The sequence below is a fragment of the Lutjanus erythropterus genome, chromosome 8, assembly GCF_056507025.1.
Source record: "Lutjanus erythropterus isolate fLutEry1 chromosome 8, fLutEry1.hap2, whole genome shotgun sequence".
NCBI classification, from domain to species: Eukaryota; Metazoa; Chordata; class Actinopteri; order Lutjaniformes; family Lutjanidae; genus Lutjanus; species Lutjanus erythropterus.
The window spans coordinates 9,837,483-9,865,451 of NC_139324.1; the positions used below are offsets into that span (position 1 = coordinate 9,837,483).

The following is a 27,969-nucleotide window of genomic DNA, read 5'->3' on the forward strand; positions in this document are numbered from 1 at the left end:
AGCTGTCACCAGTAACAATTAGGTCAATAAGACAGTGATGCCGCTGATGCAGAAATTAAATAGCAAGCTAGAGTCAACACTGCAGTCAAAATGAACTTGTTTAAATTGCTTTATGTACAATACAGGCCTTATAGAAAACCAGTCAACAGTTAAAACTCAAAACAATGAGAAGAGACAAGCAAAGAAATTCTTTTTAGAACAAATATGAATATAAAAAACAATAAACAGCTCAGGTAATGATTTCAGTATAAACACATAAAACTATTTAAACACAGCAGACTCATTATTATTCATTATATTCAAGATTTTGATATCCATCGGAGACTGTATGAAAGATCCAGCCTTTGAGCACAGTGTTGCATGTTTCATCTCACTTTAGTCTGAATATGGAGAACTCATCTGCAAAACAAAAAGGAGAACAACATTAGCGGCAGAACATGTGGCAGACTCATCTATAAAACCAAAATAAAAAATAACATTAAGCCCCGACATGCCGCTCACTTGCGTGTGCACACTGCCACGCCACACACACCCAGTTCAGATGGTGCACGCAAGAAAAACCCAAAAAAACTTCCTATACTTAAGTCTGTATACAAAACTGTTTAAAAAGAAACATTCTCTTGTCCTCAATTAAAATATCAGACTACTTAGTTGGCCATGACTCTGTGATCTCTCATGTTCTGTCATAGTGAATCATTGTATCATGTATAAACCTACTCTCTTAAAGGTTCTAAGAATAGAAACAATTTAATTGACATTTATTTTGGACAGTGAAGCTTTGGAATGTATCATGTATTCATTTGGAATATGTGCACATGCGTGTGGGCTGGGTGGGCTCAGCTTTCCTTAGATACAAGTTGGAGGGGGGCTCCTACTGCTCCAACACTTATATTCTCAAATGAGAAATGATGGTATGTGTATCACTGGTGGTAGTTAAGCTCCCTCTAGTGGTACATGGGGGAATAGCAGAAATATTTTATAAAAATGAAATCAATTATTTAAAACTATGATACTGTCAAAATACTATAAAATTTTAAACACATTAGAGATCACTGAAATGTAATTTAAAATAAGTTTAATCTTTCCTGTATTTTTGGTTCAATATCAGCCTGTTATGAAGTCACAATCATGTACATAGCGTGTGCATACAACATCAATGATTACTATTGGTTACAAGATAAACTGTGATGTGAGATAGTAAGAGAAGTTAAAACAAAGAGACTGAAAATTAATGGTTCAAAATAGGGTTGCACAATTAATTGCAATTGCAATAAAATCGCAATATGGCCAAGTGCAATATCCAAGTCGCAGAACCAGAATCAAATCCCTTTTTTTGTTTGAAAGAGGAAAAATGTATGAGAAAACAGCTTTATAATGAGCTGGCCTAAAAATCTTGTTCTCCAAATGAAAGAAAACATATTTGTTTTGTACAGACGTCAATAAATATCACATCATCATCATCATTTTATTCGTTTTTATGATCATCCCTATTAATCGTATCACATGGCAATTGTAATTTCAGTCAAAATAATCGCAATATGACTATTTTACCAAATCGTGAAGCTCTAGTTCAAAAACACTGCGATTGTGGTTTCAAACTGGAATTATTGTAAAAGAGCTATGAGAATATTTTTAAAATGAAGTAGATGACAGTGAACCCAGCAAAAGTTAGTGGCTACTAGAGAACCTGCCACCACCTAACAGCGTAAAATGACTCGAGTCACTTGAAATTAAAGCAGTTAAAGCAGGACTTAATAGGAATAAACCTACTTGCTGCATGAATCGTCAATAGCTGAACATAGCAGACCTACGCTTCTGTATTTTAAAGTTGGTCATGATGGTGGTACTTGCCTAATATTCCCTAAGGTGGAACGTGGTGTAAAAAGTTTGAGAAACACTGCTTTACTGAGTATTAACAGCAGCAAATAAACTCCATGGTACTGAAGGAACATGTCATTAAGTGTATGGCTCACTGATGTGTTTTAATAGATTTTGGAGCTCTATGGCACAGAGGAAGAGGATGTATCAGGCTTTGGATACACAGACAATATTTGTCTTTTCATGGGTTTTATTTATAAGAAAAAAATGCAGAAGTGGTACAGTCCACCAAATGGCAATGCATGCAGACTTACGGTGTCGAGGTCGAAGCACAGGTGCTCGTTGAGCATGTCAAACTCTCCCGGAGTCATTGGTGGCTCAGGAGACTGACAAGAAGGCGGTGTGCTGCTTGAGTTAGAGCTGGAGTAACAGCGAAAGGGAGATATTCCAAGTGAAGGGACAGCTTTGCATGAATGGAAATTCAAATGTAAGTCATTCAGATATTAGGTAGTATTTCCTTGATAGTTTTCAGTTGTCACATTGAGCTGTAGGTTGCGTTGACAGCACAAGCAACAACATCTATTCCCCAGGGTAAAATTTAGGACAAAAATGTAACTTTAAAACCAAAGTTGAGTTGCATTCCACAAATGAACTCACCGCAATTCCGAGATGGGGATCAGGGTGGATGGAATGTATGGATGGACTGCAAATTTAACAGCGATACGAGAGAGATTAGTGTCAGTGAGTACAAGCTAGTCAGCAAAGAAAAATTCAAGACAAGTGCTAAAAGATGTGAACTCCAAATGAAGACATGGGTTTGCACTCTTGCCTTTGCTTGGCTGACTGTTGTAAAGCCGTCCGAAGGCTTCGTCTTTGGGGATGTCGGGGTAGAGGAACTTGAGCGGGTTCTCTGGGACGACCCCGTCTGAGATCACTTTGTAGTCTCGTATGATGTCGGCAAACGGGAGAGCGCTGAGCCGGTTTTTAGTGTAGGGCTCCACAGAGTTGAACTTCACCTCTCCTGTTAGAAAAAGTCACCGTTAGCAAGGAACATTAAATCAAGTATCTGTTTATAACTTAAATAATTGACTTTGGACAAACAGTAGCCTTTGTAAAAAAAAATAATGGGGCCTAATTTCTGTGAAAGATCATTATTTAACTGGCTGAAAGTTTAAAAAATCAGTAGTTAACAAATTTTCTTTTTTTTTTGTACAAGTGGTCCGGTGGAAACGGTATATCTGAAAGAGTCCTCACCATTGTCCTTGTGCTCCACCCAGGTGAAGGTGATTCCTCCGAGGTGGCTCTCACTGAAGCGTAGCAGGAATGTGCCTGGCTCTCTGTCCTTCAGCAGAGTGCGCTCCATCTCTTTACTCACAAAGCCCATGATGTAGCTGCATAGATGGTGGTGATAAAAAAGAAGAACTTAGAAGAACTTGGTGAACGTAGCATTTCCCTGGCTTCTTCTATCACATTTTAACATTCTATATTTTTGTACATTTTTTTTTACCATAACGCCCACTGGCTAAAATAATGATTAAATAAATCTTTTAAAAAAGACATGAGCACCACCTTCAGACAAGAATGTTACAGCTACAGTTTTTTATAGCTGCTGATTAGGGCGGCACGGTTTAGTAAAAAAGTCATGTTGCGATCATTTTGACTGAAATTGCAATATGCAATACGATTAATGGAAATTATCGGTTTTGCAGTCAAATTTAATTGAATTGATCCCTAAAAATCCTTTTTTATTAAATTCAATTTTTTTTAATTACATTTTTATTAAATTTATTTTATTAAACTACAACTATATGTATAACTATAATTATATTAAACAAACATGTTTTCTTTTAGACTTTTAAGCCATGTAATGTATACTGTAATGTATATATATGTATATATACACAGTTTGTAAATAATTGCATATATACTTTGATTTTATTTTGTTTGACATAAATTTTATTTCTACTCTGAATTGAATTAATTATCTGTATATATGTACTTGTGTGTAGCATGATGGAACTACAGCCCTCATTTTGTTGTACAACCCTGTTGTTATCCAGTGAATCACAGTAATATCCTAAGAGCAGCAGTCCCAGTGCATTGCAGAGATTTATCAGGACAGTTGAGAGGGATGGACTTAGAGATGCGGTGAGACAAAACAAGTGGCTTACTTCTCATTCCAGACCGGCAACAAATGCTTCTTGATGAGCTCCAGGATGGAGTCCAGCCACATCCAGAAACTGAAGGGCTTTCCTGGAATATTCTCCTTGAAGAATGTACAAAAACATGAACAATGTACAATAAGCCTTTTATTTTACATATTTAATGTAGACATTAAATTGAATAAAACATAAATGACACGTGCAGGATCAACAGTACAACATGAGGCACACAGAACATGTTTTCTACTTGACCACTAGATGGCACAACCACACTGGAGATGAGACGTACCTTACAGAACTTTGACCAGGACACTTGATAATCAGTGCAGGAGGCGTGTTGACCTGCAACGACACACAGGTACATTTTTTTTAGTATTTGTATTTTCATTCTGTGGTATTATTTTTTTTTACTTAAGTAAAGGATCTGAAATGGGGCTGAATATTGTCAGTCTCCAGGTGGAAGACGTTTCATGTCACCTCAGCTATGAGTTTTCTTCTGTCTCAGTCGTTTTCATAATCTACAGTCACCACGTGGTTTGAAAACATACCAAGAAGCTTTTCTCCCAGCATGGTGAGCTGCTCCTTGTTGAGGCCTTGACCAGCAAAGGTGGAGAACTGCCAGCTGAGGACCTCAGAGAGCTGGCTCCAGGTGGCCCGAGGTGGGTTACCAAAGAACGCCAAATTCTGTGGATTATAGGAAGGAGGCGAAAAAGTTTTCAACAAAAAACAAACATTATAACCTTCATGAAGGTGGGATTTATTGCAGGACAGTTGAATTAGACTGCTCTGGCATTTGAAATACATATTTAATTACCTTTGAGCATTTTGTATTGGGCTGGGCAAAAATGATGCAAAATACTTTAAGAGCTTGACATGTATGTTTGAAATACTTAGAATGTATTATAGAATATGTCATTTTATTTCAAATAAGTTATTTTTATCCCCAGGTTTAAACTGTAGGAAAAAACAACAACAACAACAATTAGCTCAACCACAGTTTTTAGCATCATGCAAATAAATTATGTCATGTTAGGTCCAGCAAAGCGCTCATTGTAAACTACTGTATTTCATTTGTCTTCCTACTGACCAGAAGCTAGAGGAAAGAAGCTGCTTTTGTGTTTGATGCAGATTTCCACTTAGATAAAAAATATATAATCAAAATATGATCAGATGCATCACAGCTAAGGCAAATTTAGTGAGTGACACTTGGATATAACAGAGGAAAAGAACTATTAGACAGCACACATGCTCTACTGAACTGAACTGGCAAACTTCCAGTTTATGTGAAAAATTCTGTGGTTTCAATTCAGGCAAGCCTTTAGGAAGTGCAAGAGTCTTTGTCTGAGTGGCCAACTCATGTGATGCACGGTGACCAAAAGACACCTTTTCCAATACACTTACGTTGTGAAATAAGTGGCTGTGAAATGGGGTGTAGAATCTTTTGAGCGTTACAACCCCCACAAACTTGTTTCAGTATCAGAATTGTATCTATTTGACAACTAGTGTAAAAGAGCCGCATGTTAAATCATTTTATGCCCATTTAAGTCAGCGGAGGGGGTTAACGGGAAGTCTCTAGTGCACATGCATCTGGGTAATTCCAACTGGTCTATCTGTGGACTGATAACCACAGGACACACCTACTACACGATACATCCTCGCAAAAAGTTTGGTCAAGGAACTGAAACTACTTGTTCATGTTTAGGAAAAGATCTGAGGGGCGTGTGTGTGATGTGGTGAAGTGGGTCAGGGAGACTGCAGCTGGACCCCTCTCACCAATTGCTTTGCAGCAGGAAGTGGCTTTTTTGGCTTCATGGGCCACTGACCAACTTTGAATGAATGAGCAACACTCTGACACTGTTTCCTGTTCTGTTTATACATCCATGATGTCGGGGGGTTTAAGTCAGAACCATAGTGAGGATTGTAAATGCCAAATTATAATAATATCGGTAATATCAATATTTTTGTATTTTCAAATGACAAATTACATTAAATACATTTTTCCATACCAGTATTTTTAATTTGACATTGATGAGCATGTATTTGTTATTTGTAACAAGATACTTTTGGATATATCTGTGCCCATCTCTGAGTGTATGTAGCACTTTATATTATTAAACACATTTTAAAAATGTTTTCTGTCGCAGTGTGTTAGCTCACCCTCGGCTCATCAGTCAGAAGGTTATACCACATGACGGAGGCCCAGCCTCCAGGCAGCTGGCTCACATTGGAAATGACCACCAGAGGCAGAGAACACGTCTGGAAGAATGTACACACACAATGAGGAAGTTGTAGCAGCTACAATGACAGACAGCCAAAAGAGCAAGTAGAAGCTACGCTGCCGCTGACCTCTAGATCGATGGTGAGGCCCTGCACCGTGAAGCAAGCCTCGAAACTGAGAGAGTGAAGTTCCTCTGTCACAGACAGGAGACCCTGCAAAACACACAAACAACACATGTTTATCTCTCTTAGCGATGTGTTAAGAACACTTAAGTTCTGAGGCTTATTGGATATTTTAGAATGACAAATACGACAACAATAGTAATGACATACTTGAAACATTTGAATATTTTTATTCAGAAAACAGCAATAAAATAAAGTTATGTTTGTATTAGATCTTATGAAACCACTTTGCTGCTACATTAGTGGTCAATTCATCTGCATTTCTTACCTCATTCCCTTTTGTGCCGTTGATATATTTCTTCTCCTTCAGCTGCTGCAAGATACAAACACAATGTCAGCTGGCCAGTGGTGGAAGAGGGACTCAGATTTAGACTTAATCTCTATGATTTTTGGGGGGGTTAAGATGTTTTTGCTTTTGCTTTACCAACTTTTCACCTGAGTTTTTTGTTTTTGTTTTTTTTTGCATTGTGGTTCCGAGAGTGCGACTATTGGCGGCTAATGCGCTCCTCCTTCCTACTCCTCCTTAAAGGTCTATATGATTTGTTCCTGAATGCAGGATGGCAAATACCAACATTTTACGTTGGTGAAGCAGGAAACATGCTGAGCACAACAAAACAATGAGAAAAAAAGACAGAAAGAAAAGAAAGGGGGAAAGGGGTTATGTTTTTTTTTAAGGAAAATGTTGCAGTTTATACCTTTAACATGGTTTCCCACATAAAAAAAAAAGAAAAAGAAATGACTCTAGTGAGAGATGTGAGAGATTTACATCAAGATCGCGAGCGTTAGAGGAAACATCGTAGAAATCAAGCCAAACATGATTGAGCAGGTCAAACTCAGACTCAGATGAGGAGTCTGTTGTGCACCAAAATCGGCGACAGCGACACGCCTATCAGAAAGGTACGTAGTTAGCATCTCTTATTTGTTTAAACTGTTTGTTAGCTTGTTAGCGTGTGACTGGCAGCAGCTGATTACCTCCTGCTCCCTGTATCCAGAGTGTGAGAATATACTGATATAGTATACTGACAAGTTATCTCTGCAGCAGAAGTTTCAGGTTTCAAATTCAAAGGCCATCTAGCACGTCCAGGTATGTCTGAATTTCATTTTAGGGAAGTGCACCAACCCTTCAGAGGGGGAGTGTGAAAACTCCCCCTCAGCAACAAACTATTGCATAAACACAAGTCAGGTCACACATTTTAGGGGACATAAGAAAAATACAGTTTTGAGTTGAGGGGATCTTTAAAGTACTGAAAGTAAATGTACTCAAAGTGCAGTATGGTACATTTCAGAATAATACATATATATTATTTTACTGGATTATAATTATTGATGCATTAATGTGTCAGCATCATTAATGTTGCAGCTGGTAAATTGTAAACTGAATATTGTTCATTAATGTAGTGGAGTAAAAACTACATTTCCCCCTGAAATAGCTGGGTAGATGTATAAAGTAGCACAAAATGGAAACACTCAATAAAGCAGAAGTAACTAAAAAAAAATGGCTTAAATGTATTTAGTTACATTCCAACACGGTAGCTGGCTTAAAATCAACAAAAGAAAAACAAAAACTGGTAGAGTAATTCAACACTTCAGCTTTTCCTGCTCTGTCGGGAAGCAATGGAGGGCTGGTTATGTGTGGTCTCCAGCTGATGATATTTTCTGACAAGAAATCACACATGAGCATAGATAAAATAACTTGTCTTACCAGGTGTCTAAACTCCACTGACAGGCAGTTTGAGTAGTCCTCAATGTCCATAACTTTAGTGTTGTTGGTCAGGATGAAAAACTGACGACTTCTGAGGTGAAAAAAGAAGGTAACAAAAAAAGAAGCCTCATGGATTTGTCAACAACTGTGGCTCTTAAATCTATAATGTGAAGGAATTCTTCTGAATGTATGAAATCATTTTTAAAATGTTTTTTGTATTGTGTCAAAATAAAAGCTACATTCTCAAAAATGCTGTCACTGAGGGAAAACTAACTGTTTCAAATTATAGAATCTGAACAACTTGTGGTCCTGGAGTATTTTGGCCCACTTTTGTGGAAAAGTTGTAACATATTTTAAAAAATCAACAAATGCTTGCAGCTTGGACTGGACTTTTACTTAAATGACTCATGACTTCACTTGGACCTGAACCCTTTGATTTGGAAATACATGATACCTTCCCCAAAGCCAAAAGATGAAAAACTTATTTAAAAAGTATGTGAATTAATTAATTTCCCATTATTTCCTGAATCATTTAACTTTAACAATATTCATTCTCAGCAAGTTGACATTTAATTTCACAGATCCACTTTGTTGGAACCAATTAAACAGCATCCAGTCAAGTTACATTGGAGAACCAGGAAGAACTAATGTTATGTCACTGAGCTGAAAAAAATGATACCAAAGACAATTTCGGTTGCATACAAAAAAGAGGTGGTCAACAAAAAATTAATTGCAGCATGCAAAACGTGTGGGTTGAAAATTACAGATGGAAACAGAGTTATCGATTAATGCTCAGCTAACGTTAGCCTAACACTTTACTAACTTTGTATGAGGATGAAAAACTTTCACATTATGACTTGTTTAGGACTTGAAATTCAAGGTTTAGGACTTGAGACTCAACTCAAGACTCGCCTATCTTGACTTAGGACTTGACTCAGGACTTGTCTTGACTTGGCATTTGACGTGGGACTTTACTTGGGACATGTCAGTCTTGACTTAGGACTTGACTCAAGGCTTGCCTTTCTTGACTTGGGATTTGACTAGGGACTTAACTTGGGATTTGCCTGTCTTGAGTTGGGACTTAACCTGGGACTTGCCTTTGCCTATGACTTGGGACTTTTCAATCTAGACTTGGGACTTGTCTGTCTTGACTTAGGACTTGATATTGGACTTGAATGCAAAGATTTGAGACTTACTTGTGACTTGTTTCCACTTCTGCTTTCTTCTAAATTGTTGATGAATTCAAACATTTTCCTCCACGCTGATATTTGACATTTTAGAGTGGTACTATTTCAGAAGCAGTAAAGTGATCTTTGCAGTACTGACTGTGGTATAAAAGCACGTCTCAAATAACTCACATCTGTTGACAGCTGTTCTTCAAAAGTGCTAACTTGCTGCTACACTGCTTTTATTACTAAAATTAAACATCAGTAGTACATCCTGTAGTGAGGTTGCTTGTACTCACACTCTGCCAGGGGGGAGGTCCCTAGAGAGACACACACAAACACACACAGATATATAGAGATTAGCACTCAGACAAATCCATCAGAAGTATATGACTTTTACATTGCAGACAGACAGATTAAATACTTCATAGTCATGTACACATATGTATATTCAAGTAATTTGTATGTTCTGAGCTTCACTGTACAGAATGATGTATGTGCTGATAGAAGAAGTTTTCACTCTTATCTGTTGAAAATGGAGAATTTCTATGTGCTGATTTAACTGAAAATCCCATTTTCAGGGGCGGATCTACAAGCATGATTTGTGACATCACAAATTTTCAACCCTGGAAAACTGGAAGCCTGCAGCAAGATTTTTTTTTTGCAAAAGAGCATATCAGATACCAATTGTTACTGAAACTATTGTAAATTATATACAAGTTAAAACAAGTCTGGAGGGGATCATTAAACAGAAAAATCTCACTTGTCAAATGTTGTTTTCACTTTCAGCTGATAGTCCACCTCTGGAAGTTTAACCAGGAGTCTGGGGAAAAAAAACAGAAGGAGCAAAAATGCATAATTGAATTCTCAACAAACATTACTACTATTTTTTCATCAATTAACAATAAAGAAAACAGAAATTAATCAAAGTTCCCATGAAGTCAAAATTTATGTTTTATATTTAGCACTTTTGTATTTTGCCATACGTCACCTACACACCGGTATCCGGCCCAGCAATGACGTAAACGTCATTTTGTAGATATTCTCAAGTATTTTTTAAAGGCATTTCATAGTTTGTCTTTTGCTGGAAAATTCTTCAAAACTGTTGAATACTCTTACTACACTCGGGGGCATACACTAAATTTGCATCCAATGAAACGCTTTCTTGCATATGAACTGTTGGAGCATAGAAGGAGCATACATCCGTTCATCAGAGTGGGGAAGGGGCCTCACTGCTCAAAAACACAATTTTATAACTTTATTCACTGATTTGGGTGAAACTGGATCATATTTTATGGAGGAAATATTTTTACCTTCAACTCAACTTCTCTGTGATTTACTGATTGACCAATAGCTTTAGCTTACTTGTTAATAAAGTAGCTAACATGAACTGTTAGCTGCTGTTAGCAGGCAACAGAACTGGAGTCAAGAGCCATTGAACACGATGGGCCACTGGGACGAACACGAGACCACTGGGGAATACAGTACCAAGGTCGTTTACAGAGTTTCCTGATGGAAAGATAACTTTACTAGTTGCCAAAGTAACTAACCACTAACTGCTGTTTAGATTGGTTAGCCGTGGCTCAGCTCCGGAGTGCTGGGAGCATTTGGCTCCAGCAAGAAAACCACCTTGGTACTGAAGACCATAGCATGTCCTCTGTTGGTTCCACAGGCTGTTTTGGTCCTGTTCTGGCCGTGTTCGCTGGCAGTTCTCAGGGAGAGTCAGCTAACCTGACCACTCTCCTTCCTCCATGGCCAAGTCTGGAGGGGAAACCTTTTGATTTGCAAAACTCTCACAAGATTTTTAAGCACTGTTTCACCATTGTGAACCTTACAAACTAATTAGGTTTTATAATTCAACAAAGATGAGATTAAAATCTGGGTAGGTTTAGAGAAATAAAAGACTTGGTTAGAGTTGGGGAAAGACCATGATTTTGATTTAAATGATCACTCTTGTGAGATCTTTTGCATGTCTCGGGTCCTATTCTAGACACGATATTCCTACATTCACATCAGGTAACATAGAGTGCTATTAGCGACTGTAAATGCCAGTCAATGTCTGTGGCAAGTCCCTCCTTAGCTGCCTGTTTTACAGGAAACACATAAGCAATAAGAGAATCCCTAAACACTTTGTTATTCTACAGTCAGGTAAAAGTCATTTGAAAATCTAATGTTAATCTTGGTGGTGGCCAGACCATCAGCACGAGCAGCCAAAATCTAAGTGTATCCTCATAAAATGATAATTAGATGAATATAACAAAAATCATCTTTGTTTGACATTACGATCAGGCATAAGATCTCCTGTATGTTTAATCTTGGGATTAAAGCAAATATTATATTACTAGACAACTTTTTATGCTACGGTTTTGCTAGTTTACCCCAAAAGTGAGGAGATGAGCCAAAGCAAACTGGCAAGGAACATGCACCAATATACTAAGTGTTTAGGGAGTCCCTAAGCAATAAGGTGTTTGATGGGAACTTTAACTGAAGCCTGAGGTTTAACAAGAATGAAATCATGCAAAAATATCACGCTGCATAATGATACCTGACTTTGGTGGTGAACTGTACTCCAGTCTTGATGATGAGGGGTTTCTGTGGATGAGTGGGCATGCATGGCTGCTTCTCCACCACAAATGAGCTGAGAAAAAAGTAAAACCACACCTCACATGTAGCACACTGTTCACACCAATTTCATATCACTTGACATTTCATGCCTGTAATCGGGCGTTAGTTGTGGTTGGTTGTGGTTCCCCGGTATTTAACACCTTACTATATTTCATAATGTGTTTTTAGTGCTGCAAGTACAGAAGAAGTTGTTCTCACATGGAGGTGCTCTCACTTTTCCATGTACAATGTGTATGTGTTTACAGGCGGGAATTAAGATTATGCTGCGCAAATTAGCCCTGCTTTTTTTGGAAATGGAAACACCTCACAAAACAGTACCAAAGTCACGATTAAAGCATCTAATCACTAAACAAAAAGGCACACTAAAAAGAGCAGAAGTATACTATGTTGGATTGCACTTTTGCTTGCGTTGCACTGCACTTGCATTGTGTGGTGTTCAGAGTACCTCTTGATGAGGTGGTAGATGAGATATTTGACTCGCTCCTCCATCTGAGGTTTTTGCAGGGGGATTGGGTCACATTCGTAGGTGACCTTCACGACCAGCTCGCCCAGTTTGTCCAGCTGACGCTTGATCTGGAAGAGACTCTGGGCTGTCAGAGTAAACCTGAGAGGAGACAAGTAAAGTGAAAATCGATCAGCCAGAGTTCTCACTGGAAATGACTCAAATGAATCAAAGCGAAGTTTGACAAACTCTCAAGCCAAAAAGGTATTAGGTTTAAATGAGGCTGATGCACCTGGGGAACTCTGGCTGTGGTAACAATGGCCAGCTCTTGTGTCATACAAAAGTATATTTTTATGTGTTTATGTGCTAAATAAAATGATTCCTGCGTATGTGCTTCTAGGTACTGAAACAGGCTCTCAACACCAGAGAAAACTCATAAACCAAGATGAGTCTACTAACTCTGAGAGACTGTACTTGGGCAAGCTCTGGTCATGGCCATGTTCCAGGGTGAGAACATGCCAAATCCACCTGATTAGTATACAAAAAAATTGCATAATGACTGGTCATCCACACAGTAGATTCATTCATATTTCCATTTTCTGTGACAATCATGGTATATTTATTAATTGCAGAAAAGAGAAAGAAAGAATCTTTTGGGTAAAAATAACTTTGTTGCTCTTTATCCCTGAGGGGATGAAATTTTAATGGTAATCAATGTAGTATTTGTGGAGACAATTAACTTACAACTACAAATGTCAATCTAATGGTTGTGGGCATGATATGCCAAAGATGAGATGTCCACCACAGATCTATACAAATTTCATAGCTATCCATCCCATAAAAGAGGTGGCCCAACCAGCAAACTCAAATTTGACATCTCTAGAGCCACACTGCCAGCTAAGCGCTTTAGTGATATACTGCTGTGCTTTTATACTAAACAAACCATTGTATCAGATTGTACAACTAATGAAACTTTGATCTCCCCAGACTAGTAAATGTCACTAATGCAAGGATGAGAAAGGCAGAGAAATTATACAGAGGGCCTATAAATTACAACAAACTGATAAGAAAGTCATCTCAACTGAAGAAAGGGGGAATTTGTAAGACAAAAGTATAAATACTCTAGAGAGTAGCTGTACAGTATGCTTCTGTGTTTAAAGGAGAAACCCAACTCTCTCAAACAAAATGACATTTCTTATTAGAGGTTTATTCTGGCCAAGAGATTTACATGTGACATTTTTACTCTGTTTCGAGTATTAGTAATAACAGTTTGGCAGTGCAGCCACTGAAAGTCAGCCCACACACTTTTCAACTTTCAGGTCCAGTTTTGAAAAATGTAACTGATTTTACTTGTAAGGGTTAAGGATAATCATCATGAAAGGGACAACTCAACCTGTGGAAAATAGTATAATGTCCCTCTGACTGTGAACATAACATTAATGATGTTATGGGGGTTATCTCAGCTTTAGCTTGGAGACTATAAATGGAAGCCTGATGACAAACTGGAGATGTGGGCATTTACCAGACATGGCAGAACTAATGAAAACATGCTCTAGGTTTTGTAAAAAATGTAGTATTCATTGTTTTTGGAACTTCAGACATGCTACAGACCAACAGCGGGTTCACGCCTACATAAAACCAATTCGAGGATGATACACTTTCATTTTTCCAATGGGTTCAAAAAGGCAAAACTCAAATGGTTCAGAAAACTGTAAACTCAAGTCAAGTGGTGGAAATGTTGTGCAGTTACTGGTCATCCAGTTGGCGGGTAGAAAGACAACAAATCGCCCAATTTCTACCTGGATATGGTACATCATGACGCCCCAGCAGATTCTGTTCATGTTGGTGTTATAAGAGCAGACTTGCATACAGGCATTGCTCACTTCATTGGGAGATCATGTTTGTCCCCTGCCAGCAGCAAAGGCACAATTCGCTCACCAGTCACCAAAAAAGAAGAGTTAACGTTTTTTAACCAACGAAATGGTGTTCACACCTGAAAAGGACTTTTCCAGAGTTCACTTGGCAGTGGTTCACAAAACAATTGTTTGGTCCACGCCAGAGTTTGAGTCCGGTGTTCACTCCAACACAAACAAACTGCACCAATGAGGTAAACACCCAAGGGTTCGATTCAACCAGATCAAGTTGTGTGAATCCAACCCAGACCCGTTGGAAAAAAGAGTGTGAACCCACCCTAAAGAATATCTTGGCCTCTACTGCTTTGATTTTTACCATTGCCTAGAATGCAGCAACACTCCTGATGTAAAATAGTGTCAAAGGGGAACTTAATCATTTGCACATCAGGGGCAAGCGTTTACATTAAACTAACTACATCACTTCAAAAGAAAAGATAACACCCACTAGTTTGTTTATGTTCATACCATTAGTGTCCCTGGTGCTAATAGACTGTTTTCAGTGTGTAGGTTGCAGCTCTGAGATTGCTCTTGTTTCCCAGAGAACTTGAAAATATATAGATACTGGATGCTGCAATGCCGCTAGAAACAAGCGACCAATGGCAGACTTATACCAGCAGTGTGCATCTGGTGAGTCAGCCTAGCTGGCAACAAAACTGGGATCAACAGCCTCCAAGTGAACACGGCCAGGCTGGGACCAAACACAGCCTCCAAGACTGACAGGGCATATGGTACCCAGGTCATTTTCAGACTTTCCTCACGCTTTCCTGACCATACCAATAGTTTTACTTGTGGCACAAGAACTGCTGTTAGCTCAGTCCCACAACTAAGTTAGCTGACTCAGCCTTCTGGTGCCAAGAGCTAAACCCGGCAAGCAAACCACCTTGGTGCTGTATTCCCTGTCGTCACACCTCTATCAGAGGCTGTGTTCGGTCCCAGTCTTCCCATGTTCACTAACAACTTCCAGTCCGAGAAAAGTCAGCTAGGTTATTGGACCGCTAACTAGCTGTATGGCTCTGGGGGCACTGCATCAAAGCTCATTCAGTGCCATAGGCTACTGCAACAAGCCCCTCCCTAGCTGGCTGTTTTTGCAGGAAATGCGTTCTGTTTCATGTGGACTGAACATGTAACTTTAAAAATCACTGGCATGAAAATAACGGGTTCTTTTCAGTCATGTTCGGCACATTACCAACTCTGCAGCTGGTCCAAGCCGGTGAGCAGTGGGCCACCAATGGCGGCGATCTGCTGCCTCCGCTTCCAGTCCTGCAGCTCAGGGTTGAGCTGAGAGGTCATCAGGTCATCAATTTCCTTGATCACAACATCCATCTTTGACAGGATCTCCTAACAAATGTATGAAAAGCAGCTCTGGTGGGTCATGATGGTGGCATGTTATACGATGCAATGACTCTTTATGTGTGCATTCATGGGTAGCTGGCATCTTTTATATTCACACACGTCCTTCACATGTCAGAGCTTTGCACGATTATATAATTGCATACCTTCCTTTTAAAGTCGAGCCTGTTCAGCATTTCCTGCAGTCGTGTTACTTCCTGTTTCATCATCTCAGAGTTCCGATCTGTTGAATCTGACACACATGCACAAAAAATCACAAATATACAATTTTGAACATATGCTTTGCGTATTTTGCACTGTAGCAAGAAAGAACATGTTTTTAATGAGTATATGAGTTTTTTTTCCACAACTTGCTTGCATGTCTTATAACAGCGCTCACCTCGAGACTGTAGGGTCTTATAGCGGAAATCAAAGTCATCCTGCATGTCCTCAATGTATTTCACAGCCTGGTCCATCAACTAGATGCAGACGGTAATAGTTTTTTAACATTAATTTCATTGGATGAAATATAGTTATGTCTTTGTGTTTTGGTGTTTTAGTGTTTCAGTTACCTGCACGCTGCCCCTGATGATCCCAACTCTGTTGTCCATGTTCTTCTGCCTCTCAAAGGCCACAGAGTTCTGCAGTGATTTCTCCAGTGGGCCCTGTTGGACAAATGCTCTTTTAAATCATTTTTGATCCACAAATTCTGATAGCATTTCTCATTAAAAAAAAAAATAATACTGCCAGAACACATCTGAGGACAGGATGTGGTGCACCTAGAGTCTACAGCCATGCAAGCTTCTCTGAGCCTGTACTCAGACACACTGGTGCTTTGTCATATTGTAATAGAAATGTTATATATAAATGTATTTCATATTGTAATATAAATTTGGGGGAGCACTTTTCTGACCACTCCACAAAAGTATTGGTCCTCCAGAAACATTTTGTTAGGATTGCAACTCAATGAGAGTCACACATTTCTTCAGCCCCTTTATTTCAGAGACTGCAGACTATTTATGACTTTAAAATGTTCAAATATGTGTTTTTATTTACAAAATACTTCAAATTGTAGGGAATATTTCTGACCAGTTCACTACATTTGTAAATCATCTGATCTTCATCCTCTATCCAAGTTTCTCACTTGCAGAGGTCAATTTTCGAGACGCTTTAGGGGTACCAAATTATGGAATCTCTTTTCCCACCTGGCAAAAACCTGTTCCTCTATAAAATCTTACAAAAATGCTTAAAAAAAGCATTTATCTGCTGCTTTGTAACTGCTTTTCCCCATGTATTGCTGTGTTTTATTTGTTTTACTCATAATGATATGTAATTTTTTTTTATTTAAACACACACATGCCCACATGTACATATGCATGCTATACACTCCCTTACACTTCACACGCTCAAATTGATATTATTCGTATTGGTTTTATTAATGTTGTTGCTATTGTACATATTTTGTTACAACTGCATTGTAATTTTTCATATTGTTTTGTATTTTTTTGTATTTCATGTTCTTCATAATTTTGTGATTTTTATTATTATTATTATTAATCCCTCTGAGTTTTTGCCTCTCCCTGCACTGAAACTTACATGTCATCTTTGCCATTTTTGTATAGATTTTTTTATATTGTGCAAAACAAAAACGCACTAAACTTAACTTGCCAGCATGCTTACAATGCTAAAATGTTTGCCATGTCCATCATCTTAATTTAGGCTGTTAGCCGGCTAATATTTTGCTCGGGGTGCACAGACATAAAAGTGACTATTCTCTTGTTCAATACATTGCTATGAAGGCTGACTAAGGAACATTACAACTGGTGTATACTTGATGTTACTTTACAACTCATCTGTGGATCTCAGCTACACTTGTTGGGGTGAGGATAGGGGATGTTTAATAGACAAGACAACTTGAAACTTAGCATTAGTTTTGTTCAAAGTAAAGAGAAGATCTAAAGATCAAAGGTTAAGAACTCTAATGCTACACATATTGAGCATGATAACTCATATCTTGTGAAACATGCGGTGTGATCAGTAACACTGAAGTTGTTATGAGTTTATTAAACAGTGTGAAGATGGCATCTCCAGTGAAAACAGCCTGCTGTGGCTGAAAATGTTGCCAATCAGAGGTGAGAGATATCTAAAATTATAACGTTGCAAACAATAAAACAAAAACAATGATCTAAAAGACACAGAGGAGAGGGTAACCACAAAGTCAGGGGATAATTTTCTCTGGCTTCACCAATATGAGCACCTTTCACATGGGAGTAGTCATGTGATTGATTGGTAACATAAAAATGTTGAATAAATCTGCTTTAATTTTTTTCATGTAAAACCTTCAGTATTTGCCAACAAATTATGAAAAGAATAGATTTGTTTTTTGAAGTGGAGTGTATGCTGTATTTAGAATATTTTCACCGCTTTACTTCGCCATCAGAAATAAATCCAGGAGCCTGCCATAATAGAAGCAATAAACACACACGGCACAGTAGAAAATACAATACCAGAAACACAATAACTAAGTTATAAAGTGACCAGGTTACCAGTGGCCTTATCGAGGCAGCTGTAGACCAACAACTCCTGTGTTCTGTGAGGTAAAATTGCTGTTTTTGCCAAACGAGTCTGGTTGCATCGGAGAGGGCAATATTAGGCTTATATAACAGTGGTTTCCCATTGGAAAGGTAAGGTAAAGCGATGAAATAGGTGGCTAAAATACATTTTACTGCTGACCCTGTCCACAGCAGTGCATTGCTTGGCGTCACGCACCGGTACTCCTGCTGCTTCGACCATCATCTTCTGTAAGTAATACACTGACTATTTATAAGGACCTCATACAACCCCGCTTCAAATAATCTGAACTATCCCTTTAACTGACTAACCTACAGTATCTTTAAAGTTATATCTGATTTGATCAAGGTATTCTAACTTACTTTGCTCTTGAAGTTTCCTGATAAAAGTTTCTGTTACACTACTACATGGAAAGTGTTATCTCGTTTATGGTTATTGCAGCACTTAAACAATTCCTGTAAGAGATGAAAAGATTTCCCATGCCACTTTGTTTCTTTGGGAATAAGGTGGAGCAGTTGGGAATGTGGGGGGTGCATGTTATATAGTAGAGTCTTCCCGTTAGCAGCCCTGATTTACCAGCAGCAGCTGTTATTAAGGAAGAAGAGGGACTTCCCCTCTGAGGGACACCATGTGACAAACCTGTTCCTGCATGCAAGCGCTGGAGAGGATACGGCGCTCTTCCCTGAGGCAGGTGGAGATTACCTTGGCCATGACGGCAGGGTTGGTTGTGTATTTCACCTGTGGGGCCACACAAACACACACATATAATATTCCATGTTACAAAAATACCTACACAACAGACTTGGATATCATTATCAATCGCATAGAAACATACAAAAGTAATTAAAGAACCAAGATTAGTTTGGTTGGTTTCCACAGTTATCTTGTCATCCAGAAAAACCAAACCCCTGACGAGGAGGAAAAAGTTTTCACAGAGATTTGTGATTACGAGTCTTCCCAGAGACGCGAGGTTTTTACTGGAAGTGCAACAGCAAAGGAATGAGGTTCGACTTGAAATCAGAGGGCAATGTGCTGTAATGGAAGTGTAAGCGGCAGGCATGTAACCAAAGGTGTGCACAGGTAACTGGGGTATGACCAGTTTTTTCAGAGGACGTTATTGCCTGCAACCATAGCGGTTAGTTGAATCTTGAAGAACACATTTCGAGGGTGTGATCCTTTTTCAGAAATAGCATAAACAAAACAATGATTTGCAGCTACACACATTTAAGGAAGATTACTTTTAAGAATAATGGAGCTCAGTCCTGCAATGAATTACAGTATAATTTAGGCCTTCAAAGACAAAAGTTTGATTTTATTGATACAGAGTTTGATGTTCTGTTGTTGATTTTATTATTTGTAATTTGGTGATATTTTGATGGAGTGGATTGTTTTAAAGGACCAGTGTGTAGAATTTAGTGGCATGTAGTGGTGATATTCTAACTCCATATCTGCCAAATTCAGCCAATGAATCCCCTTAAACATTACACACTGACCTGTAAAGGGAAACAAAGGTGACTTATTGATGCCCTGCCATAAAGGTGCGAGACTCACAAGACAGATTAAGAAAGTTAAACAAAAGAAACTGAGATATTCTGACTTCCAGTCCCTAGTGTGGATCAAACTTCAAAACCACCCTGAATTCTTCCCATAATGCACCCACTATATCTTTTCATTAGACCTACACAAATACCCACATCTCTTAAACTCACAGTGATATCATCAGGGTTATTTTCTCAGACCTGTCTCAGACAGTATACAAGTGCTTTCACTGGCTGAGTGGTGCTTCCTGTGACTAAACTGACCTTTGTATGAAAATCAACGGAATGTCCCTACTTTGTTTATGGCAGTAAACATATTTTTTTCCCAAATAAAAACAGCCTTCTATTCATTCAGTCAATCTAAAATATGAAGCAGCCATAGACTTGCCCTCAGTGCGCTCCTGCCCCCACTGCCCCTTTTACAACACCATACAAAGCTCTGCATGAGACATGACATGACAGTTCAATCTGTTACTCATTTCTTCATATTCATAATTTTAGAACTTTTATTTATTTTATTTTAAATGATCATTATTAATAATTAGTCTCAGTATTGCATAGGATTACTCCAGTATGCAAAACCAGTCAGAGTAGTTGTAGTTGTTGTAGCTGCAGGTTCATGCAGTGGCAGACTCAGGCTGTCTGAGGGTCAGGGGCAAAAAACTAAAAAGGGCACCAGCGTGGTAAAAAATCAGTATGCATTTAAGGTGAAAAATTCCAACTCCTGGTTTAGATTAAATTTGTTTTATTGTACAACAGCTACTACAACTCCGTAACAACAGCACACAGGAAACTACTAGCTGTTTAAAGGCACATAGTGGACAAATAATTTTTTTGTGTGCAGGACAGACTGATGCTACTTCTTCATCACATTTTCTGGAAGGGCAACTTAGAAGGCATGTTACCTAATTTTGTCTCAGCGCACTGTTTTTAGAACATAAGGGCACCAAGGGGGTGATTTTTCTGAGATTCTTCCAGTTGAGCATTTATTTTGTTTTTTTTTACCTTTGTAAGTGTGTATTACAGTTCCAGGATAAAACAGATACACGCTCACAAAAAATGCACTGGGAGAACATGAACGTGAACATATATTTTTATATTAGCTGGTGCAGACTTCACTATAAAATCTACTGTAACTCGCTTTAAATGTGGGCTGTTATAACATGAAAAATTAAACTTAATATTGATTACTTGTTGGAATTAAGTTTAGTTACTAGGGTGATGGAATCAGCTCTATGTCAAATTTTCATTTGTTTTTTTGTTTTTTTTTATTTTTATTTATTTATTATCATTATTATTTTGTGCCTTTATCAGATAGGACAGCTGAAGCTGAGACAGGGGCAGACATTAACCTTCTGAATTACCATAACTTCTTCCTCTGGCCTCTACAAAAATGGCTAAATCAAGTGTAAATTTTAGAGCCTCTGTTTGTTTCTCAAAAAAATTGAATTAAATGTTTCAGTATAAAGAGATAAATGAACATGAAAATAAAATATTTGAGATTTACAATATTTGTGACATTATTTGTGTAATGGCAACTGTCCAGTCTGCAGAAGTGAAGCCATATGTGTCTGGTGTGTGGATGAACTGTATAGATGTTCTCTTAACTGGAGATAATTTACATTTGATGTTGCCTATTCATAGGTTGGAGCCTGCATGTCCCAGTGGAAGTTGTGGATATTCAGAAGGTTACTGTTTTTCTGTAGACCTGAATTTAATTCCAGCAAATAACCAGAATCAAGCTCAATTTCTCGGGTTTACAACAATCAAAATTTCATGAAAGTCACTTCAGAATGAAACAAGTTACAGATGATTTCATGTGAGGTCTGTGTCTCTTAGTGCACACTGGAAGGTTTAGTAGCGGATGATGCTAATCTTTCCAATATGGTGGCTGTGCAGACACATTGTGGAGACAAACAGCAACTTTGTTCCACAGTGACTCTCCCTCTCTCTTTATTGGCTGTTGTTGTGTTGTATAAATCAACAAAGTATCAACACTTTGTCAGTTTGTTGTTTATTGATTAGGCTTGACTGTGCATTAGCTCCCCATCTGATCTGATTTGTAGCCTAACTACTGTAGCAGATGACATGTTGAGTATCCAAGTGCAGATGCACGCCACGCTGATAGGTTACTGCCTACCCAGGCAAAGAGTTCACCAGACATTAGAGCAAGGTGCTGTTTTGCTCATCAGCCCATTCAAAAGCCCACTGAGAAAAGTACAAAAAAATTCTGCTGTAGGAAGAGGAAATTTTTTCTCCTCCCACCTCCAAGTTTTCATGCATCAGCATCATTGCCAGGATTGATGACTGAGGATGCATCAACAAACGCCCACACACTCACTTTCATTGCAGTAACAACGAAACCTTGTAGCACTGGAGAGCACTGAAGATCAGTCTTGTTTGGTGTTTCTAGCATCTGAAAGCCAGTCAGAGGGAAATTGTTTATCACAATCATCTTTTCTTCATCTTATGAGAAACAAATGAGATTCTTACTTTGAGCTTACTGAAGCCTCATCTGTTTCTCCCAAAATGAGCTCATTTATGTCTACATGTACATGACACATATTAGACAAAGACGAGATCTTATTTTGAACTTTTCCTTTTCTCTGGGCAATCCCAAGCTGAATTCTCTTTTTAGTTGATGTGCGCAATTTAAAAAAAAAAGCATTCTGAAGACTGGCGCTTATCTCTTACTGCTGTGGAGTTTACATATCCCACAGTTAGCCTGTCGGTGAAACCACCAGTGTGATGAAATTTTCTTGAATTTCTGACAAAGAATCGGCAGAGAAAATGTCAAATGCGTCACCCTGTGTGTGCATCAGAGGGGTTTTCCTGTGAGAGATTGTGCTTGAATGTGGGCGATGAGACAAACAAATGGAGAGGTTCAAACATGGCGATGTGTTCGAGTCTGTCTTGTTTTATAAATCGATGGCACCAAACTTCACTCACAGATCACAACAACAACCCACATGCATGCTTGAGTACCACACAGGAGTAACTGCTTCCTCTCAAAGTGTTGACTTTGACACATGCACACACACACAGGAAACAGCGGTATGAGCTCACGGGTTTGTTCTGCAAAGGTATATGTCTTTTCCAAAATACATATGTGCTGAGCTCATGAACCTCAACCAAACATCCTGTGCAGTTCTTGGACTCTGCACTCTCATAAGCGCGCTGAGATATTAGCTCAACAACGTAAAAACATGTAATAAAGTGGCAAGGGAAGTCCCTGAACACATCACATCACACATACTCTCTTCATGTGACATTTGAGATGCTGAAGAGTAAAAGCAGAGGCAGACTGTCGAAGGTAACACAGAAAAACAACACAACACAAAAATAGAAACCTATTTACTTCCCCTTCACCTCCAGTATACACACACCAAAACTACTTCTCTTTACAAGGGCCGTTTTGAACTGACGATGGTATCATCAGCCTGCGGTTGAATTTTCATTCCACCATGAAGCATGACACTTTTCTTTTTAGTGCGAAAGCACAATAGGAAATTTCTAGAAATGTTATTTTTTTATTATACAGATAATGAAATTATAGCTGCTAAATATTGGATATTATAATATCTGATTAGACAAATTATGTCAAAGCATTTAAGAGTCTTTCCAGGAAAATGTGATGTTGCCATGGCAACAGTTAACACAAATTCAACTTTGTGAATTCTGCGCTACCTACTGCATGCAGGTTTATCCAGTCACCACAAGCTCCACCAGTCATAGCAGTGCCCACGCAAACGTCATACATGTACGTCTCAATGAACTGACTCAATGTTTTGTTACTAATCATGTTTATGCATGCTTTCTGTTTGATTGTTTTGAGTTTCAGCCCCCCCAAAATTTTGCTTCTTTGTGGAATACCCTCCAGCTGCACAAATTCATTTACAAATAAAGCATATTTTTTATATAATTTTTGTAATCCTGACCTTTTTGGTAAGGTTACTAGAACACTCAGAGTGCGATTTCATTCTCCCTGGAACATGTTGCCTTTGATTTTTAATGAACTATACAAGAAACTCACTATATTTTCTTTGCAAATGTCACTTGCTAGCAAAATTTAATTGTTAAAAAAAAAAAAAAAAAGAAAACACCTAAAAACATCAAATCACATTTTTTTTTAGAAAAGCTGCAGTGAGATCAGGCATTTTAGGTCACAACAATCCCAAATAAAGCCTGCTAAATCCTGATTTAATTTGAATTCATAAGCAAAACACTAAAAGTTAAAGATTTTGATCAGTCAGAGCTATGGAATATTAAAGCATCCATCTTTGCTCAGTACCCCCAGGTGTGCCTAACGTACAGGTTAAACTAACTTCTTTTTAAATTACAAAAATGTGAAATTAAGTGTTATCATATTGGTATCATCCATGAGAGGTAAAGGTATTAATCAGTTATCATACCAGGTGACAAAAATCCACATCATGCATCCCTACTTTGTACTGGGAGTAACAGCATTCATGACGTGTACAGTAATTTGTGTACAAACAGATTTTTTTCTGATAAGTGAACATTTCACCTGACAGGAAAATGTTTGATCATGATATGTTAGAGAAGAAAATGGCAGATTTGTAGATTACTGCAATGCAGGGAGATTCCTATACAGGTGGATACAGAATCTCAGTGTAAGACTTTGGACACACAAAACAGACCAGTTACAGTGTATTTGCCTTTTCTACCATCAAGTATTGCAAATACCCTAGAAGCCATTCCTTGTTCTGTCATTCTTTCATGCTTTAAATTGTACTATCTTGTGTGTTTAACCCTGCTCTTCAGGTTCCTCCCTGCTACTTCTTTTGTAATGATAAATAAACAAAAGCATGTAAGCGATCTACTGTACAGTCATGTCTTCCTCATACTGTTTTGACGCTCTCTTTGCCTTTGCTTTAGCACTTCCTTTGTTTACTCTTTGATGCTTCTGTTTGTCTCGGTACACTGCTGTCTCATACAGTGCACATCAGAGGGCTGCAAATAACGTTTATTTTCATTGTGGATTCGTCTGATCAGTCATTCTCTCGGATAATCAATAGGTTGTTTGGTCCTTAAAATGTCAGAAAACGGTGGAAAATGTTGATCAGTGTTTCCTCGAGCCCAACTGTCTTGTTTTTTCCACAAGCCAAAGACATGGCAGTTGACAGAGGACGAAAGAAACCAGAAAAAACACATTTGAGAAGCCAAAATCAGAGAATTTTGACATTTGTTCTTAAACAAAGCAACACTTTGCAGATCTATTAGATGAGACAGGTGCATAACAGAGGGGTCTAACTTGCAATGTAACATTTATTTACAGTGTTTTGGTACTAGTTTGCCTGATGAATTTCTAGTACTGAAATGTCCCAAATAAATGCTACATTGCAAGCTAGATAATGTGTGGGAGTCATTTTCCATGTTTTTGTAACATTTTTCTCTTGAAAAAAAGACTCAAATTGATTAATGAAGTAATCATTGCAGATCTAGATTTGTTTATGTCACTCCTGAGGTACTATATGAACATGTCGGACTAGGAAATAAACAATAAATGTGCAGAAAATGAGATAATTAGAGAAAAAAGTACAGACAAAGGGTACAAAATCACAATATCATGATACAGTGTTTTTGAGAAACAACAATATCACAAAACATAATATCATGATACTCTAGAGTACTGATATTTTCTTACTCCCCTGGTAAAACAAGTTTTGAAAAGTTGATTAGAGTCAGTTAGGTGTGCTGGAAAACAAAATAAAGTCCCTGTTGAAAGTGGAATGAGATCTGAGTATTACATAACTAAGACCTGTGAGAATGAGAGGAAGGTGACACACCTGTAGCTGCTGCTGTATGATTTTCATGTTGTGTCTTTGTAGGAAGTTCTGCTCATGTGAGCGCTGCCTATCCAACTGGGACAGCAGGTTGGTGAACAGCACAGCCGCCATTGACTCATCGTTAGCTGCCGTGTCCCTGAAAACAGAAGGACCAAAATCCTGTGAGGAGAAGGTGGCTGGTATAATGTGCATGAAACATAGTAAGACAAATATCTTACAGTGAAATACAAGTGGTTCTCACCCTGATCAGTCATTCTCTCAGTCAATCGATTAGTTGTTTGGCCCATAAAATGTCAGAAAATTATGAATGATTAATAAAATCACAAAATATATGAAATCAGGTCTCAAAATCATGACAAAATTGTGCCCTGAAACACCAGGGGCATGTCTGCTCCACTGTCTCAGTGTCAAACACCACTACAACCTGAAGACAGCCGGAAACATTGACGCTCTGTCTAGCAGCTTTATTGGACACGTCCAGGCATGCTTGAGCCACCAGAGCCAGAGGACGGTGACAGGATGGTATGTTTTTTTTTTATTCCGTGTTCAGGGTGTTGGAACCGAAGTGAGCAGAAGTGAACTGCTGGGCTGATTTGGACTGAGAGAGTCACACAGTGTAGGTTTGAAAATGAGTGTTAGGGCGGGTGAGGGGAAGGGGGAGGGGCTGTCATCACAGAGCTATGTTTCAGCTCCACCCAAAAAAAAATAAAAAAAATCCTGAACACAGAAATACATCTCATATCTCAAGTCACTTAAAGCTGTAGTCACTACGACTGGATAGACAGAGGCGAGATTACCTGTTTTGGTCAGAAAATAAATGAAGTTCGTTGTCAGTGAACATTTCATGGATACGTTCAGTATCACCATTTTTGCGACCAGCTGGAGCCACCACAATTAACTTAACAAACATATGGGTGACGCCGCAGAGACTACACACCTGTTTTATACACACTTATAATAACGACACAGATGCATATAGGTCACTGCTAACTTACAAGCACACAATGTTAGCTTCTACACTAGAGGGCAATATTGCATCTACCAATTTGGAAAGAACAGGAAAAGCTTATGTACATATACACACATCTATATATACATACATAGATACATGAAACCATGTATAATAAGAATAGAAATGATGATCGTCGTAATTACAATAACAATAATAATACTAGCAACAATACTAACAATACTAACGATAAAAATTATAAAATGGATGTAATGATGATACTTAAAAAATTAGTAAAAAATAAACAGATAAAATAAATATAAACATAAAAATCGTGTCACACATTACCATTTTGTAAAGTTGATATGGGTGTGAATGAATTTTCAGTCATTGGACACTCAAAACAATTATTCAGTTTCTGGAAATAAAAAGAAACTTTCTCAGAATCATGAGTTAGTCTCTAAGTAATTATTTTGAGAGACCAACTTATTATTTTGGGAAGGTCTCTCATTATTTTGATAAAGTTTCTCATTATTTTGAGATACTAATGCATTTTAGGAAGTTTTTTTATTGTCAGAAAAAGGCTTCAACAGGTTTTTGTTCTCCACTGACTCCTGACCAAAAATGCGGGTGTCTTCAGCTGCTGGCTCGGTGCTGGGCGGGTGAAGTTGCCTACACTGGCTTCTTTTTGTCACCGTGATTCGCGACACGTTCAGTGACGGTAAACTGTGAGCTGTCAGACCAAAACAATGAGCGGAGGGGAACTTGAGGGCTGGGGTGAAATTTCATCATGGTTTTGTCTCTGCGAGTGACACGGTCATTCTGATTCGTTGTTAATATAAAAATATTACAATACAGTTAAAGAAGAAAAATTGACATCAAGCCCATAAATTAATTGTAAATAAAATCAAAGTGAAAGATGAATTCTGCGTGTTTTTGTTCTTTGACTGTTGGATTGCTGAGTTCTTACAGATTTGACACACAGGTATTTTGTGCCTTTTGATATAGAGCTTCAGTGAGATGTGTCGTACTCAAGACAGCCCCATATTGAAATTTAAAGGGTCAGTTCACCCAATTGCAAAGCACATATTTTCTCACTTACCCTAAGATAGATAGATAAATAGATAGATAGATAGATAGATCGATTGGACGGTAGGACTCACCAGTCCTGAGACTCGATCCAGCCTGCCAGACCCTGTCGGATGTCCATGGGGAAGTTATCATCATACAGATAGTCCACATGTTCCAGGAGTCTGATCTCCAGCTGCTGAATCTGCTTCCACTGGCTCATGCTGCAAAAAAAAAAAAAAGTGCCCAAAGTGAGGTAGCCTGGAGTATTTTATTCTAACTCTATAACTGATATGCAGACTTTTATTATTCTTGCAGTAGTTTGTTAATCCAGCGCTGTTTCTTCTCCTTTTTGTTACCTGAGTCGTTCGTGCGCTGCTGCTCCGTCAGTCTCATTCACCACGTGCACTTGTTTCTGTCTCTGACTTTCGTTTTTTATGAGCCTGTCACTGCAGGAAGAGACCTCATTTACTCTA

The 27,969-nt window shown here is 38.4% G+C and overlaps 1 protein-coding gene across 2 annotated transcripts; it reads right to left on the minus strand.

Moving 5' to 3' along the window:
- Positions 1 to 93: 93 nt before the first annotated feature.
- Positions 94 to 27,953, minus strand: LOC146322471 (signal transducer and activator of transcription 4-like). 2 transcript variants are annotated; one of them, XM_084724457.1, is made up of 24 exons: positions 27,853 to 27,953; positions 27,589 to 27,717; positions 25,477 to 25,612; positions 18,768 to 18,866; positions 16,130 to 16,222; positions 15,958 to 16,036; positions 15,725 to 15,810; positions 15,415 to 15,566; positions 12,319 to 12,477; positions 11,794 to 11,886; positions 10,012 to 10,071; positions 9,548 to 9,568; positions 8,083 to 8,170; positions 6,649 to 6,693; positions 6,327 to 6,410; positions 6,138 to 6,236; positions 4,529 to 4,664; positions 4,270 to 4,322; positions 3,990 to 4,084; positions 3,073 to 3,209; positions 2,648 to 2,839; positions 2,476 to 2,521; positions 2,133 to 2,238; positions 94 to 399 (listed from the first exon to the last, which is right to left on the minus strand). In XM_084724457.1, the coding sequence occupies exons 2-24, from the start codon at positions 27,714 to 27,716 to the stop codon at positions 376 to 378; spliced, it is 2,211 nt and encodes a 736-aa protein (XP_084580583.1). In that variant the 5' UTR covers position 27,717; positions 27,853 to 27,953; the 3' UTR covers positions 94 to 375. The 2 variants fall into 2 exon arrangements, with proteins under 2 accessions (XP_084580583.1, XP_084580582.1); XM_084724456.1 differs by having other exon boundaries at positions 8,083 to 8,173.
- Positions 27,954 to 27,969: the final 16 nt, after the last annotated feature.